The sequence below is a fragment of the Tachypleus tridentatus genome, chromosome 11 (genome assembly GCF_004210375.1).
Source record: "Tachypleus tridentatus isolate NWPU-2018 chromosome 11, ASM421037v1, whole genome shotgun sequence".
In the NCBI taxonomy this organism is placed as follows: domain Eukaryota; kingdom Metazoa; phylum Arthropoda; class Merostomata; order Xiphosura; family Limulidae; genus Tachypleus; species Tachypleus tridentatus.
This window is the reverse complement of record NC_134835.1, coordinates 7238185-7252578: the sequence shown is the minus strand read 5'-3', so window position 1 is coordinate 7252578 and position 14394 is coordinate 7238185. Positions and strand designations below refer to the sequence as shown.

At 36.1% G+C, this 14394-nt stretch overlaps 1 protein-coding gene across 2 annotated transcripts in view; it reads left to right on the top strand.

Moving 5' to 3' along the window:
* Nucleotides 1–14394, top strand: part of LOC143231652 (protein APCDD1-like) — a 137533-nt gene that overhangs the window by 79337 nt on the left and 43802 nt on the right. For both annotated transcript variants that reach the window (XM_076466200.1, XM_076466201.1), the window contains exon 3: nt 1064–1628. In XM_076466200.1, coding sequence (XP_076322315.1) covers nt 1064–1628 — 565 coding nt within the window. The remainder of the gene's footprint in view (nt 1–1063; nt 1629–14394) is intronic.

The following is a 14394-nucleotide window of genomic DNA, read 5'->3' as shown; positions in this document are numbered from 1 at the left end:
TAGGATCATACCATGGACGAAACGATTGCCATATTAGGACAGGTTAAGGTTATAAAATTATTTTCTCTTTTTCTTAAAAGAAAAGTTAGGTAGAATCCGATTGAGGTATTTAAGGTTGTAGAAGGAACTTATAGTGTTGATTCATCATCTTTTCTCACACTCAGGTACCAGAGTTACAGTAGATAGAGATATAAGTTGTTGTAAGACTTATAGTGTTGATTCATCATCTTTTCTCACACTCAGGTACCAGAGTTACAGTAGATAGAGATATAAGTTGTTGTAAGACTTATAGTGTTGATTCATCATCTTTTCTCACACTCAGGTGTTACAGTAGATAGAGATATAAGTTGTTGTAAGACCAGAGTTACAGTAGATAGAGATATAAGTTGTTGTATATAACACTCAGTTGTTGTAAGACTTATAGTGTTGATTCATCATCTTTTCTCACACTCAGGTACCAGAGTTACAGTAGATAGAGATATAAGTTGTTGTAAGACTTATAGTGTTGATTCATCATCTTTTCTCACACTCAGGTACCAGAGTTACAGTAGATAGAGATATAAGTTGTTGTAAGACTTATAGTGTTGATTCATCATCTTTTCTCACACTCAGGTGCCAGAGTTACAGTAGATAGAGATATAAGTTGTTGTAAGACTTATAGTGTTGATTCATCATCTTTTTTCACACTCAGGTACCAGAGTTACAGTAGATAGAGATATAAGTTGTTGTAAGGCTTTTGGAATGGGTTACTTACGGATGTGATGGATGCAACTGGTGTAAGGGATTTTAAGGGTAGACTTAATAAATATTTGAATAATAAGGGCTGTCTTTGAACATTTTATTTTTATTTTATTGACGAGTCAGACTAGAATGACCAACAGCTCCTTGTTGTCTTTATATCATTACTTTATAAACCCGTTATGAGCCCACCCTCCCACGATACAGATGTAATATGAAATTAACAGTACAACCTTTTCCACACAAGGTTTTAATAATTGTGCATCAAGAGACAGGAGTACAACGAATTATTAATATGAGTTTATTTATTTCTTTTTTACAACAGATGTGAGATTAGACCTGGTCCCGAGTACCTGCTGAGAAACTATCAGTTTACGAAGTCCAGGTTTCACCTTCTACAATACTACTACCTTGATGATATGTGCACAGTGCCCGCATTCTCCGTATCCGCTTGGGGGCGCTATTTCTTTCGACGTCCTTCTATGGTGGTCCCAGGTGGCATGGATGTTGATTATGTTCTCCAAGGTGTAGACATCATGGCATACGAAAGTGGCGTCATGGATTCATTGAGACAAAAGATCAACAGATCGTGTCCTGGATATTTAAAGAGTCGTTGGCGAACTTACAAAAAATTTAGATTATACAGCTATAGAGACACCAAAGAACAGTCAGACAAACATGGTAAAAAGCATATCGACTGCTTGTCTGGTTTGCACTTGACTTTCAACGAATTACAACTCATGAGAGTTGAATACAGAAAGAACCTTCATCGTGGACATCACCAACACAAAAAATCTATTGAACTGTTTTTGGGTGACATTCATACTCAAGTCCGCAAGAGGGCGTATTATCGACCGAATAGTTATCAACCACCACTGTCAAAGCAAAGGGTAAGAGTTGAGACAACTCACTAAACTATAAAATAATGTACACAATGAGTCTTTTATTTTATAAACTATTGCTTTATTTTGTCTGGAATTCTGCAGTATATTTTTGCGTATTTTCATATTGGGATATTTTAATATGATAATTTCCTCAACTGTTTCACGTGAATCAAACGGAACTTATCTTGACATCTTATCATCTGATTTAATTCAACACTCTTTCTAATTGCAGTTATGTCATCATTTTGCTTTTAAATCTTCAAACGATATCATGGTTTCTCCTTTACCATCCCACGCATGCTCTGTGTGAAAGGTTGCATAGCGATTACTCGCTGCAGTGATAGTATTTCACGCCTGCATGAATGCAGTATTTACATAATATATACAGTGAATGATTTACTTACTATACAAATGCTATAAACTTGTTTGTTTGTTTCTTTCTTGGCTAACCATAAGATTAAAATCATCCTCAGTGTCTGACAGATGAACTTACAGTCAGTTTGATTAATGTACTTTATTTTTCAGTTTCTTATAATTAAATTATTAATGAAATAACACAAGAAATGAATTTCTTTGAAATATCTATGTATCTTAAAGCAGTATATGCATATCAATTATTCAATATTCATAGCTTACCATGAACTTGGCGTATGATAAAGTAAATATTTCCTAATATCTGTTAGAAGACAATTTGTCTGACTTGGTGACTGTTGTGTACTTGGAATGGTGTACAAATGCACCTAAAAAGAGTAGGTGTTTTTTTATTTATTTCCAATGAAACAAAATTTTGTTATTACTTGTTTCCCAGGTTGGCTAGCTAAAAAGTATCAGAATATGTCATAATATACGAAAGATCTTTAAAGTCACTTCATTTGGACAAAGTAGAATATATGAACCGTGAAGAACACGTTTAGCAGCCATGTTTGGATTCATGGCAAACCCTCAAACATCCAACGTTGTATGTCTCTTATGAGTAAACTTAAGGCTGAACAACAGTAAACGAATGAAAAAATTATTCATACAGCAAAACTGCTAAATCGTGTATAGCTAAATACAGGCTCAGCAAGATAATATAATAACATTTTTGAGAAGAAGCCTTTATGTTGTTCTTGGAAGTAGGAATACGGGATAAAACAGGATAACACGCATAACATTTCAGAGAAGGAGCCTTTATGTTATTATTGGAAGTAGGAATAAGGGCTAGAGCAGGACACCAAACGTTATCTAATAATGAATAACACCATTACTCACTTTGGTTTCAAAAAATAATCCTCCAATTCGAAGAAGATTTTGATCTTATTTTTTTTTGGTATCTTTAATACGGTAAAACAAACTGGTGTTAACCAAGGTTCGCAATATTTTTGGTTTAATTAAAAATTAATGTGAAAAAGATGGCTGAATAAACAAACTCATTTGGTCAGTATCCCAATGCACTTCAATTATTTGTTTGTTTTAAAATGTGTGTACACAGTTATAATGGATATGACTGTCCTTAAGACACTAGAAGGAAGACCACTGATCGACTTCGGTTGTTTGACCAAATTGTGTAATTTGACCATTACTCACTCTCATATAACACTTGTGGTTCCAAAAATGGAGAATGTTTTTGCAGCAACCACTAAATAATATTTGCCTTACAACTCCGTTGACCTCTGTGTATTTAGTCTGCCTAAAACTGATACTCTGACACAGTAAAGGTTATCAGAAGATTGACATACCACTCTCTTTTAATACTGCGTTATGTAGTTCAATATAGAATATTGGTCAAGGAAGTAGCTAAGTTTCCTTTGCTTAATTACTTATTGTTCATTGTCATTCACTTACAGTATCACTTCTGCCTTCTTGTGGGAAAGATTTTAAAGAAGTTGCACCTTTTTTGTTGACAGGTGATAGTGCATGTGTATTTGAAAAAAAAAAGAATAAAAGTTTCATACATATATTGCTATGTTTGTACACTCTGGACAACCTTCTCCTCATACAAACGTCTTGAGACATAAAGAGTTATCTTCAGTGAAGCAGTGTGCTTTTAACTGTTTCAGTGAAGGTTGTTCCATTTCGTTGTACACTGTGTTCATTCCTTCATGCTCAGTTAGAGTAAAATAATTCAGAATTGTTGTATTTTCTATTAGACCTCTTGTTATTATTCTGTGGAAGAAGTTGCCCAACTACAAAAGATGCAACCCTCCCATAAAACACAAATGATGCCCTTACATTTACCCCTGGTGACACAGTGGTATACCTGCGGACTCACACCGCTAAAAACTGAGTTTCGATACCCGTGGTGGGCAGAGCACAGATAGCCTACTACATAACTTTGTGCTTAATCTTAAACAAAAAAAAATCATTAGATTTGTTTCTCTGTAATTGTCAATACAATTTAGTCCCATATTTGGATCGCCCGTCTTTAACAATTTCGGGACATACGCTACTGTGCAAGACATATGTGATTTCACTTAGGATAAAGCACTACACTTGATAATACCACATGATGCTTACCTAACAAAAGAAAAACTAATTACAGTGTTGGGCAATAACATTTAACGATGTGTCATCATTGTTGAAACGGTCAATTAGTGAAAAGAATTATTCCAACCACAACAAAAGACCAGATAGCCCTCTTGTAGCTTTGCGCGAAATTCAAAACAAACAAATAGATAATTTTAAACGTACATAAGTTAACCAAATTAGAAATCACTTTAGACAAAGGTAGCCAAACGGCATTGGTTAGAATATATCAACCTTAATTTATTGTTGTTGTTTTGAATTAAGCACAAAGCTACACAATGGGCTATCTGTGCTTTGCCCATCACGGGTATCGAAACCCTGTTTTTAGCGTTGTAAGTCCGCGAACATACCTCTGAGCCACTGGGAGGCCTTTAAATTATTACTTTTTAATATTTCTGATTCTATTTGCATATTTATCGTAATGGCTATTATGTTTGTTAGTTTCGTACATGGACTTAGGACAAGCCTACATCAGCTGGTCTTACTGAATAACTGGAATTTCGGACTAAAATATCTTTAACAGTGAAGATACCCACCTGATGAAATAATGCATTGTTCCCATTATAGGTAAAACATGTAACTAGCTATTGTCACTACATGGCATATTATATGATAAGTGACTTAGTTTAATCAGTTGTAAGTTAAAATGTGTGTATTCAAACACTGGGGGTAATTGGATAAATTAAACTTTTTTTTTCGTGTTTGTTTAAGAAATCATTCAAAACACAATAAAATAAAATAATAATTCTTTTTATTTAAGTTTAAAGTAACTGCAACAATATTCAGCTTATACAGAAAAGTAAGGTATACAAAACTACTAGAGTACTCCAGATAACCCACATACTTTGCTGCTACATAGAGGTCGCTGCTGTAAAGCAGCTGCTCATGCTAGTACAATAGGCTCGTAGACTGATTAAAAATAGCGTACTAGATTAATTTTATTTGGCAATGATAAAGATAAAAAATTTGTGAATGTAGAGCATATATCGCAGAAAGGCTTTATTTGTAGCTACATTACATACGTATATATATATATATGGGAATAATCGTGACGTTTAGACCAAGTCTTAAGTTTGACCTAGCTCTATTTCCTAGTACCTAATTGGACCTAACATCTTAGGGAAGGAAAACATTGAAATAAGCACCCTTAAATTAACAAGAACTATAGCAAAGCTTACGAATGAAACAAATCTACAGAAATAAAGAAATTAACCAGGAATAATTCAACCCAAGTACCAGACACAGGCTTTTATGTGAAAAATCAGGTATTTATTGCAACACTGTTTTATACAAGTAGTCTTGCGATGAATTGGATATGTTGCAATGTTACTGGAGAACAGGCCTAGATCTAAATGAAACAAGCTACTGTATGGGAAAGGAACGAGTCATTTCAGTAATTTTCCAGTTGTTCTGTAATATCAAGCAGAACATAATAGTAATAATATCGAATTATCGATATTTAATATCAAACCTCGGGATTACTGAGAAAGATAAACTTCATGTTTTGTTGACTATATGAGATATATCGTGTTCTCCTACCATCTACAGAATTATCGATCAGTTTGTTTCAGACTACGGTGGAAACACGTGGTTCCTGATGCCTAACGTCATGTAGTTCTGTGTCACCTTTTGTAGAAAACGCCCTCTGTCCGCAAAGATATTTCGCTGTTGTATCTTGAGTCTGAGTGAAAACTGGAATATCTTTTTACTGACCGAATTATGACATCAATTAAAACTGATAGTTCGTCAATACTATAAGGGAACAGAGGTCACGAGATGTTCACAGGACAAACAAAATGAGGTTGTGTTCGAAATACAGGAACACTTTCTTTAATCGGTTCTACTTGACTTTCATTGGAAAACTATGGAGCTACTCACTGATGCAGTAGAGGTGATAGTTAATTTGTCTACATTATCTTTTCGTTGTGTGCAAACAAATAGTTTTCACTGTAATTTAAGTGTTACGCAATCTGTTTATGTTTCACGCAACTGGTAATCAGTACAAGTTATCAATAAGAAAATACTTCCCTTATTTATTTATAGAGTCCACTGTTAGTTTCAAGTTCGCCTGTCGGGAATACCTGAAAATACAACTTGTATACACACATACTTAACCGCACACTTGTTGTTCTTTCTACAACTCAATAAATTCCCAAGTCATGACGTTCACTTGGCAATCATTAGAAAAGATTAACAATCTTACAAAGACTTTCTACAACCATAAAGCTGATCAATAGCCTAGTTAACTGTCCATAAATGATAGTTGAGAACTAAATCTATAATCTATTAAACATTTCGTATTCTTAATACGTAATTTATTAAATAAAACTAGAAGATGAGTTTACAAAATTTTATTTTTTTTTACACTCTTTCAAAGTAGAATTTACTTTTATGGTTTATTTCTATTTTATTGTAAACCTGGCTTTTTACTGAGATTTGATAAAATATTGACTCGTCAGTCAAATAATTATATAATTTTATAATATGTTGCCTTTCGAACGACTTCACCCGGCTTGGTCAGGTGGTTAAGGTGCTCGATTCGTAATCTGAGGATTGCGGGTTCGAGTCTTCGTCGCATTAAACATTCTTGCCCTTTCAGCCGCTGGGCGTTATAATATGACGGTCGGTCCCACTATTTTTGGTAAAAGAGTAACCCAAGAGTTGACGGTGATAACTAGCTGCCTTCCCTCTAGTCTCACACCGCTAAACTAAGTAGAACATTCGGACTTTGTTTGTTTTGAATTTCGCGCAAAGCTACTCGAGGGCTATCTGCGCTAGCCGTCTCCAATTTAGCAATGTAAGACCAGAGGGAAGGCAGCTAGTCATCACCACCCACCCCCAAATTTTAGGCTACTATTTTAACAACGAATAGTGGGATTGACCGTCACTTATAACGCCCCCACAGCTGAAAGGGCGAGCATGTTTGGTGCGATTTGTATTCGAACCCGCGACCCTCAGATTACGAGTCGAACACCTCAACACGTTTGTCCATGCCGGGCCTGAGAACATTCCAAACTATAGTTACTAACACGTTATGGTACGATTCTTATTGGTCTTTCTTTATTAGATCTTAGTGTCTTATTACTCATTTGGTTAAAATATGAATTATTATATATAGGAAATGCAGAACCAATCAAATAAAAACTTGTTGGTGTTGGAAGACCACCATAATGTTACAATAAAGTATATTAATTAATAAGTCGAATACAATTAACGTCTGGTCACACTCTATCTGAATTTTGAATGCGTATCATAATCTCCATTCTAAGACACCTACTATTTGTAAGGCTATCATGTCTAAAGCGTCCCCCAAAAAAAGGCTTAACAAAAGCCATTTTGCGTACGAAACGCAGGGGTTGACAGTAACTGTTTCAAACATTGACATAACTGGTATGTCTTTCTCCCATGTAAGTGAAGGAACAATGAATTCATGTCCCAGGTATTTGAAATATGTGAAACTGTAAAGATATGCCGTAGAAGTAACTTCTGTACACGTGACTTGTGTTGTTTCGCAGAATTTGGTCCTTCTCGAATGTGTTACTTACGTGGGCACGTGAACTGTGCTCTCGGACTCTCATCTATTACAAATGTTATTTACCACAATTGGAATAAGAATTACTACAGGTCTGTTTGTCTGTATTCCTGGTTCATTATGTTATTTCGTTATCCGAGTCTATTCAGTGCGAGGTATAATCTTTGTCCTGGAAACCAAATCCTCAATCTAAATATATATTTATAGTCTGAGCGTATGGATACTTTGTGTTAAAACAACTGTTACACATCCTTGCAAAAATCAATCAATTTGTTGTAGCATGACACTGCCTATGTAATGCCAAACAATGCCAGTATGTAGTTCTGATATATAACATTTCACCACCACTTCAATACATTTTGTGTTCGTCAAATGTCTAGAAGTCGGGTTTTAGTGGTTTTGTATAAGTACTTTCCACGGTATTTGACCACAAAATTATGGATAGCAAAGTAAATATTGTCACTCTTTAAAACGTGATTGATACTTGTAGACGTAAGTTGCACGTCTACGTCTAAATTTGTTTTATTTTGCACTATTAGATAACAACACCATGTAACATAAATTTTGTTCCTGGATAGTATGTGTTATTTCTTAATTGCTTATGTTATAAAAGTATAGAAAATAGCCATTATTCCCTTCAAACTTTGTTTTCTGATCTGGATAATGAAATTTAGAAATTAACCTAATTTCTATGTAAAAACGGGTAAATTTTTACATTTTCATTTACGTAAGGTTTGAATAAAACAACATATGAATCAAGATTTACATGTATTTATACTAAAATTATACAAAAATGTTTAGAAGTGAGTAGTTTTCGAGATTTGCGACTCTAATGTAAATCACTTTCACGTATCAGCCCCTAATATAGTCTCCCATCTTGTTTTCATCATCAGTCCTGTGTATCTTGGAGGAAGCGATCCTCCGAGTATACTTCCATGTTCTCCTTGAGTTTATCAAGATGAGCGCCAAGGATATGGACTTTCAGGGACATCCTCAGCCCATGTTGCTGTTCTTTTTCATCAGATCTTGAACCTGTTCCACATAATGTTCAGCCTTGTGATTGCCCAAGGAGCCCCAAATCACTGCGACAAAGATGCCCCAAGTTTTTTTTTTCTTCTTGATGAGCTTCTTGGGGAATTCTATGCACTCCAAGATCTTCTTTATTTGTGGTCCAACGAGACGCCAGCTTTGACCTTTGCCTCAGATAGCTTAGAAAAGAAGTTTCGAAGGTATTTGAAGGCTACAGACTCCTTATTAAAAGCTGTGACAAATTGCTTAATAAGACCCAATTTTAAGTGCAATGGTGGAAACAACACCTTCTGGAGGTTCGCTGGTGGCTCACACTTGACATTGTGCCACCCCACAGAAAACTCAGTCCGTTGTGGCCAGTGGTTTCTGTTGTAGTGCGCTGCGGTGTTCTTACTGTCCCAAAGGCATAGATAACAGGTAATCTTTGTACAGCCTCCTTGGAGACCCATCAGGAATGCCACCATTTTGAAGTCTCCGATAACCTACCAGCCATACTCTTCATACTTCAAAGCAGATGCTGTCACAGAGTACTTTGTCGCTCTTGTATTGATGAATTGACCACATACATAGCAGAATACGTTTGTAGAATGCTTGCAGCTTTTTGACGCCATCTGTGATAAAATCAGTAGGTCTATGTGTTCACTTAGGCAGCTAGAATTAAACTGAGGTGGTGAGTGATTAGCCCTGTGTATATATTACTATGGAAAGTTATAAAAATTCTAAAAGGTTTTTTTTTAAATTCTCGTAAGTTCTACAACATTCTAGAAAGTTTTTAAAAATTATTGTAAGTTCGAAAAAATTCTCTATCAGCTACTCAGCACTGAATCTACCTGGAATGTTCTGGAAAATGAGTAAATTTGAAAATTTCATCACTCAGGTCACAAAAGCAAAGTTTGAAAAGAAAAATAGGCCTTTTCCATTTAGTTTAGGCATAAGCAATTGGGAAATAACACTTTCTGCCCAGCAACAATAAAAAGTAAAAATTTTGTTACATAGTGTTATATGATTTACAAAAGTGTAGGAATGAAGTTCAACCCTGGTTTGTTTGTGTATCTGTTGATTTTGGTCTGTTCTGTGATTGCTTGAAAACGATATCAAATACAAATATGTTTAAAAATAATAACTAATAAAAATATATTTAAAACGATATCTAGTACAAATATGTTTTAAAACAACATCCAATATAAATATGTTTAAAAATGGTAGCCATTATAATTATATTTAATTAATTTTCATATACAGTTGTCAATATATAGTTTTCAAAAAAAAAAAAACGCAAAAGGCAAAATATGAGAAAAATTGTTAACAAGTTTATTCCGGGTAGTTCTGTATGACATATGTGAAACTTTGCACATTCACTGCTGAACATCCAAAGTCTGCAAAAGCGAAGTACACGCTCACTAGTTGAAGTTTAACGTCACTCAACGTCAATAACGAATATGCCCCCCCGTGAGCATCAACAACTGCTTGGCATCTCCTGCCCATGGAAGCAATGAGATGACGAATCACATCCTATGGAATGGCTGTCCACTCAGCCTGCAAAGCTGCTGCAAGCTGAGGTAGAGTCTGCGGTTGAGGTTGTCGCCATCACAGACGTCGGTCCAACTCGTCCCAAAGATGTTCGATGGGGTTTAAATCGGGTGATCTGGAGGGCCAGGGAAGAACGTTGATGTTGTGGTGTCTCAAGAAGACAGTGGTGAGTCGGGCTGTGTGAGGACGGGCGTTGTCATGTTGAAAAACGTCGTTGACGTTCACCATGATGGGTTGCACATGGGGCTTAAGAATCTCGTCGACGTATTGTTGAGCCGTAAGATTCCCTCGAATGTGCAAAAGGTCTGTTCTGGCATTGTAGGCGATGGCAGCCCACATCTTGACGCTGCCACCACCATATCTGTCAACATCCTGCACACAGTTTGCTGCAAAACGTTCACCACGGCGACGGTAAACACGGGTCCTTCCATCCTGCCTACGAAGCATAAAACGTGATTCATCGTTGAACCAAACATGCCTCCATTGTTGATGAGGCCATACCCGATGCGCCCGAGTCCACTGCAGCCGTGCTGGACGATGTTGCTGGGTGAGGATGACGCCTCTGACTGGACGTCGAGGTCGGATTCCTGCATCTCGTAGACGGTTGCGTACGGTCTGATCGGAAATCCTACGCAGCCCTTGTATGGTTGAGGCAGTAAACATCGCAGTGTTCGTCCCATCCCGAAGGTGACGTAACCGAATGTTGCGATCTTGTGCGGGCGTGGTCACACGAGGTCTACCAGATCGTGGACGGTCACGAGTTGATCCATGTTGTTGGTGACGATTCCATAGCCTTTTGATGGTGCTTGGGTGGACATTCACAACTGGCAACATCTGATCGACATTCGCCTGCTTCCAACAACCAATGGTGTTGTTGCGTTGTGCTTCAGTCAGTCTTGGCGTAACTGTATTGCGTGTCGGTGGCTTAACACTGAGCTATGAAAACCGAGAACTCGTCACTTTTATAGGGATTTTGCACATGTTGCACTTGCAGAACATGCAGATCCCTCAAACAAATTTATTGGACACGAATGCGTTTTGGCGAAAAATCCGATGTTTTCCTCCGTTTTCAAAGTGCACAACTTTTATTGTCATTTTGGTCTGACAATCAGTGCCTTAACACGTGTAACATCACATACTCTGAGCTTGTAACGTTATTACATATATTTCTCTTTAAAATAACAAAAATATCCTTTTGCATTTTTTTTTGAAGAATATAATTACATGTTTTAGGCAGTAAGGTAAACCTCTTGAACTGCTCAAAAATCGTTAGATTTTATTGGGATTTTGGTCGAAAATACAGCAAAGAAGAGAAATATCAAACGGGTTTGACGACGCATTTTAAGAATTATTAATAAGAATAGTTTGCTGAATTACCATTAATGAGAACCGAGTTTTTAGTTTTTTTTTAGTTTTCTTCTATGATCAAAAGTTAAGTTTTATTAAATTCCATCTTCTAGACTTTGTCAATGTGTGAACTACAAAAAGGAATAGTTAAATGTACAAACATGGAAATAATTAACAGTAGGTTTAGGTTAATCTGTCAACACAACCAGCTGTTAACATACGACATATATCTTTATCTCTCCGTCAACAACCACCACGTGTCTATTCTTATGTCTTTTTTAAACATAAAAAATAATTAACCCAATTAGCATTTACGAACATAAAAATAATTATCCTAATTAGCGTGTCATTTATGCTTGCTTTTCCTGCCTGAATGTAAACACGGTCTCTCATTCATTTTGGACACACTGTTTATGACGTCACAGATGGAAGGTATGACGCTATTTCTCTACGTACAATATTTATTAAATGTAGCTGTGTTGCTTTGTACGCCATTACATTTATAGAAACTTGCAAGTGGGTTACTCTTGGCTTACATCAGTTTATGAAAAAATCAACATATTTTATAGTACAAGCGCTATTAGTGTATGTCTGTTTACATATGTTGTCACTATACATGCACGACAAGTCGCTGCTGTTAGTTTATATAATCGTCAAATATAGCTTAAGCGTGAAGCTATTATATATTTATCAGTCTTGCTTAACAAATGTTTTCTTATTATTTTCAAACCTAAAAGAATTAAGTAAGGAAGAACAATATATCAGTGTTGTATGTAGTTTATCATCACTGCCTGCAGGTATAGACACTGAGCGCTACCACAGAAGAAATAGCTAGTATTAACCTGTCAAAACGCGGACCTAGAAGTAATCGATATCCTTACCGTTTAAAGCGATTGCCTCAAACTTGCATGGACAAACTGATTTTATACAACGTATCGTATAACTTGGAACAGAGACAATCTGTGATGGGGTAAATAAGGGTAGTGACACTAGCCCGTCTGTGCACTATCCTCAGCCTCACATGATGTATTTATGTCTACAAGAGCTGCGGACGAAAAGGAAACGTTAAGCCTAACAATGCTGTCGGTTTTATTCGTGATGAAACGGACAAAAAGGAAACGTTAAGCCTAACAGTGCTGTTGGTTTTATTCATGATGAAACAGGTAAAAAGGAAACTTTGAGCCTAACAGTGCTGTCGGTTTTATTCATGATGAAACGGACAAAAAGGAAACGTTAAGCCTAACAGTGCTGTTGGTTTTATTCGTGATGACACGGACAAAAAGGAAACGTTAAGCCTAACAGTGCTGTTGGTTTTATTCATGATGAAATAGGTAAAAAGGAAACTTTGAGCCTAACAGTGCTGTTGGTTTTATTCATGATGAAACGGACAAAAAGGAAACGTTAAGCCTAACAGTGCTGTTGGTTTTATTCATGATGAAACGGACAAAAAGGAAACGTTAAGCCTAACAGTGCTGTTGGTTTTATTTGTGATGAAACGGACAAAAAGGAAACGTTAAGCCTAACAGTGCTGTTGGTTTTATTTGTGATAAAACGTTAAGCCTAACAGTGCTGTTGGTTTTATTCATGATGAAACGTTCTTGTCATGTTAACAACGGTAGGTTAGTAAGTTACCACTGTTTGTTTGGGTTGATTGTTCTCAACTTATGGTGTTAGTTGGTGACCTTCTTAGCTTTTACCGCCACTCTTAAGAGAATCAAGGGCGTGGTCCACATTTTTAGCACCCTACCAGTTCTAGCTCTCTACCAGACACATTTACAATATAATTTTTGTTAGATGAATGGCTCCTAAATGTGTAGGCTCCGCTAGTTTATTTGTATTTCTAAATCCAAAGTAAAAGAACAAGTGTAGCTACTTGTCAAGGTTTAACTGTGATGTTGTTATTTCCTTAGTTTTGCTCCATCAACTTTCGTTAAACTGAGCTCTTCACTATTGCAACGTGCTTTTCTGTCATATTACTTTCATAGTGTCAATGAATATTGTTATTTTACATTATTGTTAAAAAGTTAAAGATAACGTTAAATTAATATGCATAACGTGTAAACTTTCCTTGAGAGTATGGACAGATTATTGATATAAATTATAAAAACAAATATTAACTTTGGACTGATCATACATAATTTCAACACATTACTGTAAAACTGTATTACTAAGTTTCATTTAGCGGTGTTTTCATAGCCTTCGTTTACCAAAGTCGCTGGATTACAATAGAAATAAGATGTATTTGTAATACAATGTTCTCCCCCTTGTTCCTGTCAGTATTTGTAATACCATGTTCTCCCCCTTGTTCCTGTCAGTATTTGTAATACCATGTTCTCCCCCTTGTTCCTGTCAGTATTTGTAATACAATGTTCTCCCCCTTGTTCCTGTCAGTATTTGTAATACAATGTTCTCCCCTTGTTCCTGTCAGTATTTGTAATACCATGTTTTCCCCCTTGTTTCTGTCAGTATTTGTAATACAATGTTTCCCCCCTTGTTTCTGTCAGTATTTGTAACACAATGTGCTCCCTTTTGTTCCTGTCACTATTTGTAATACAATGTTCTCCCCCTTGTTCCTGTCAGTATTTGTAATACCATGTTTTCCCCCTTGTTCCTGTCAGTATTTGTAGTACAATGTTCCCCCCTTGTTTCTGTCAGTATTTCTAACACAATGTTCTCCCCCTTGTTCCTGTCAGTATTTGTAATACAATGTTCTCCCCCTTGTTTCTGTCAGTTTGTTTCCTATTTGTTTTATTTCGAGCGAACCAAATTAATAAGTTGAACAGTACTAGTAGATATGTTTATAGAACAAACATCACATAACAAACCCAA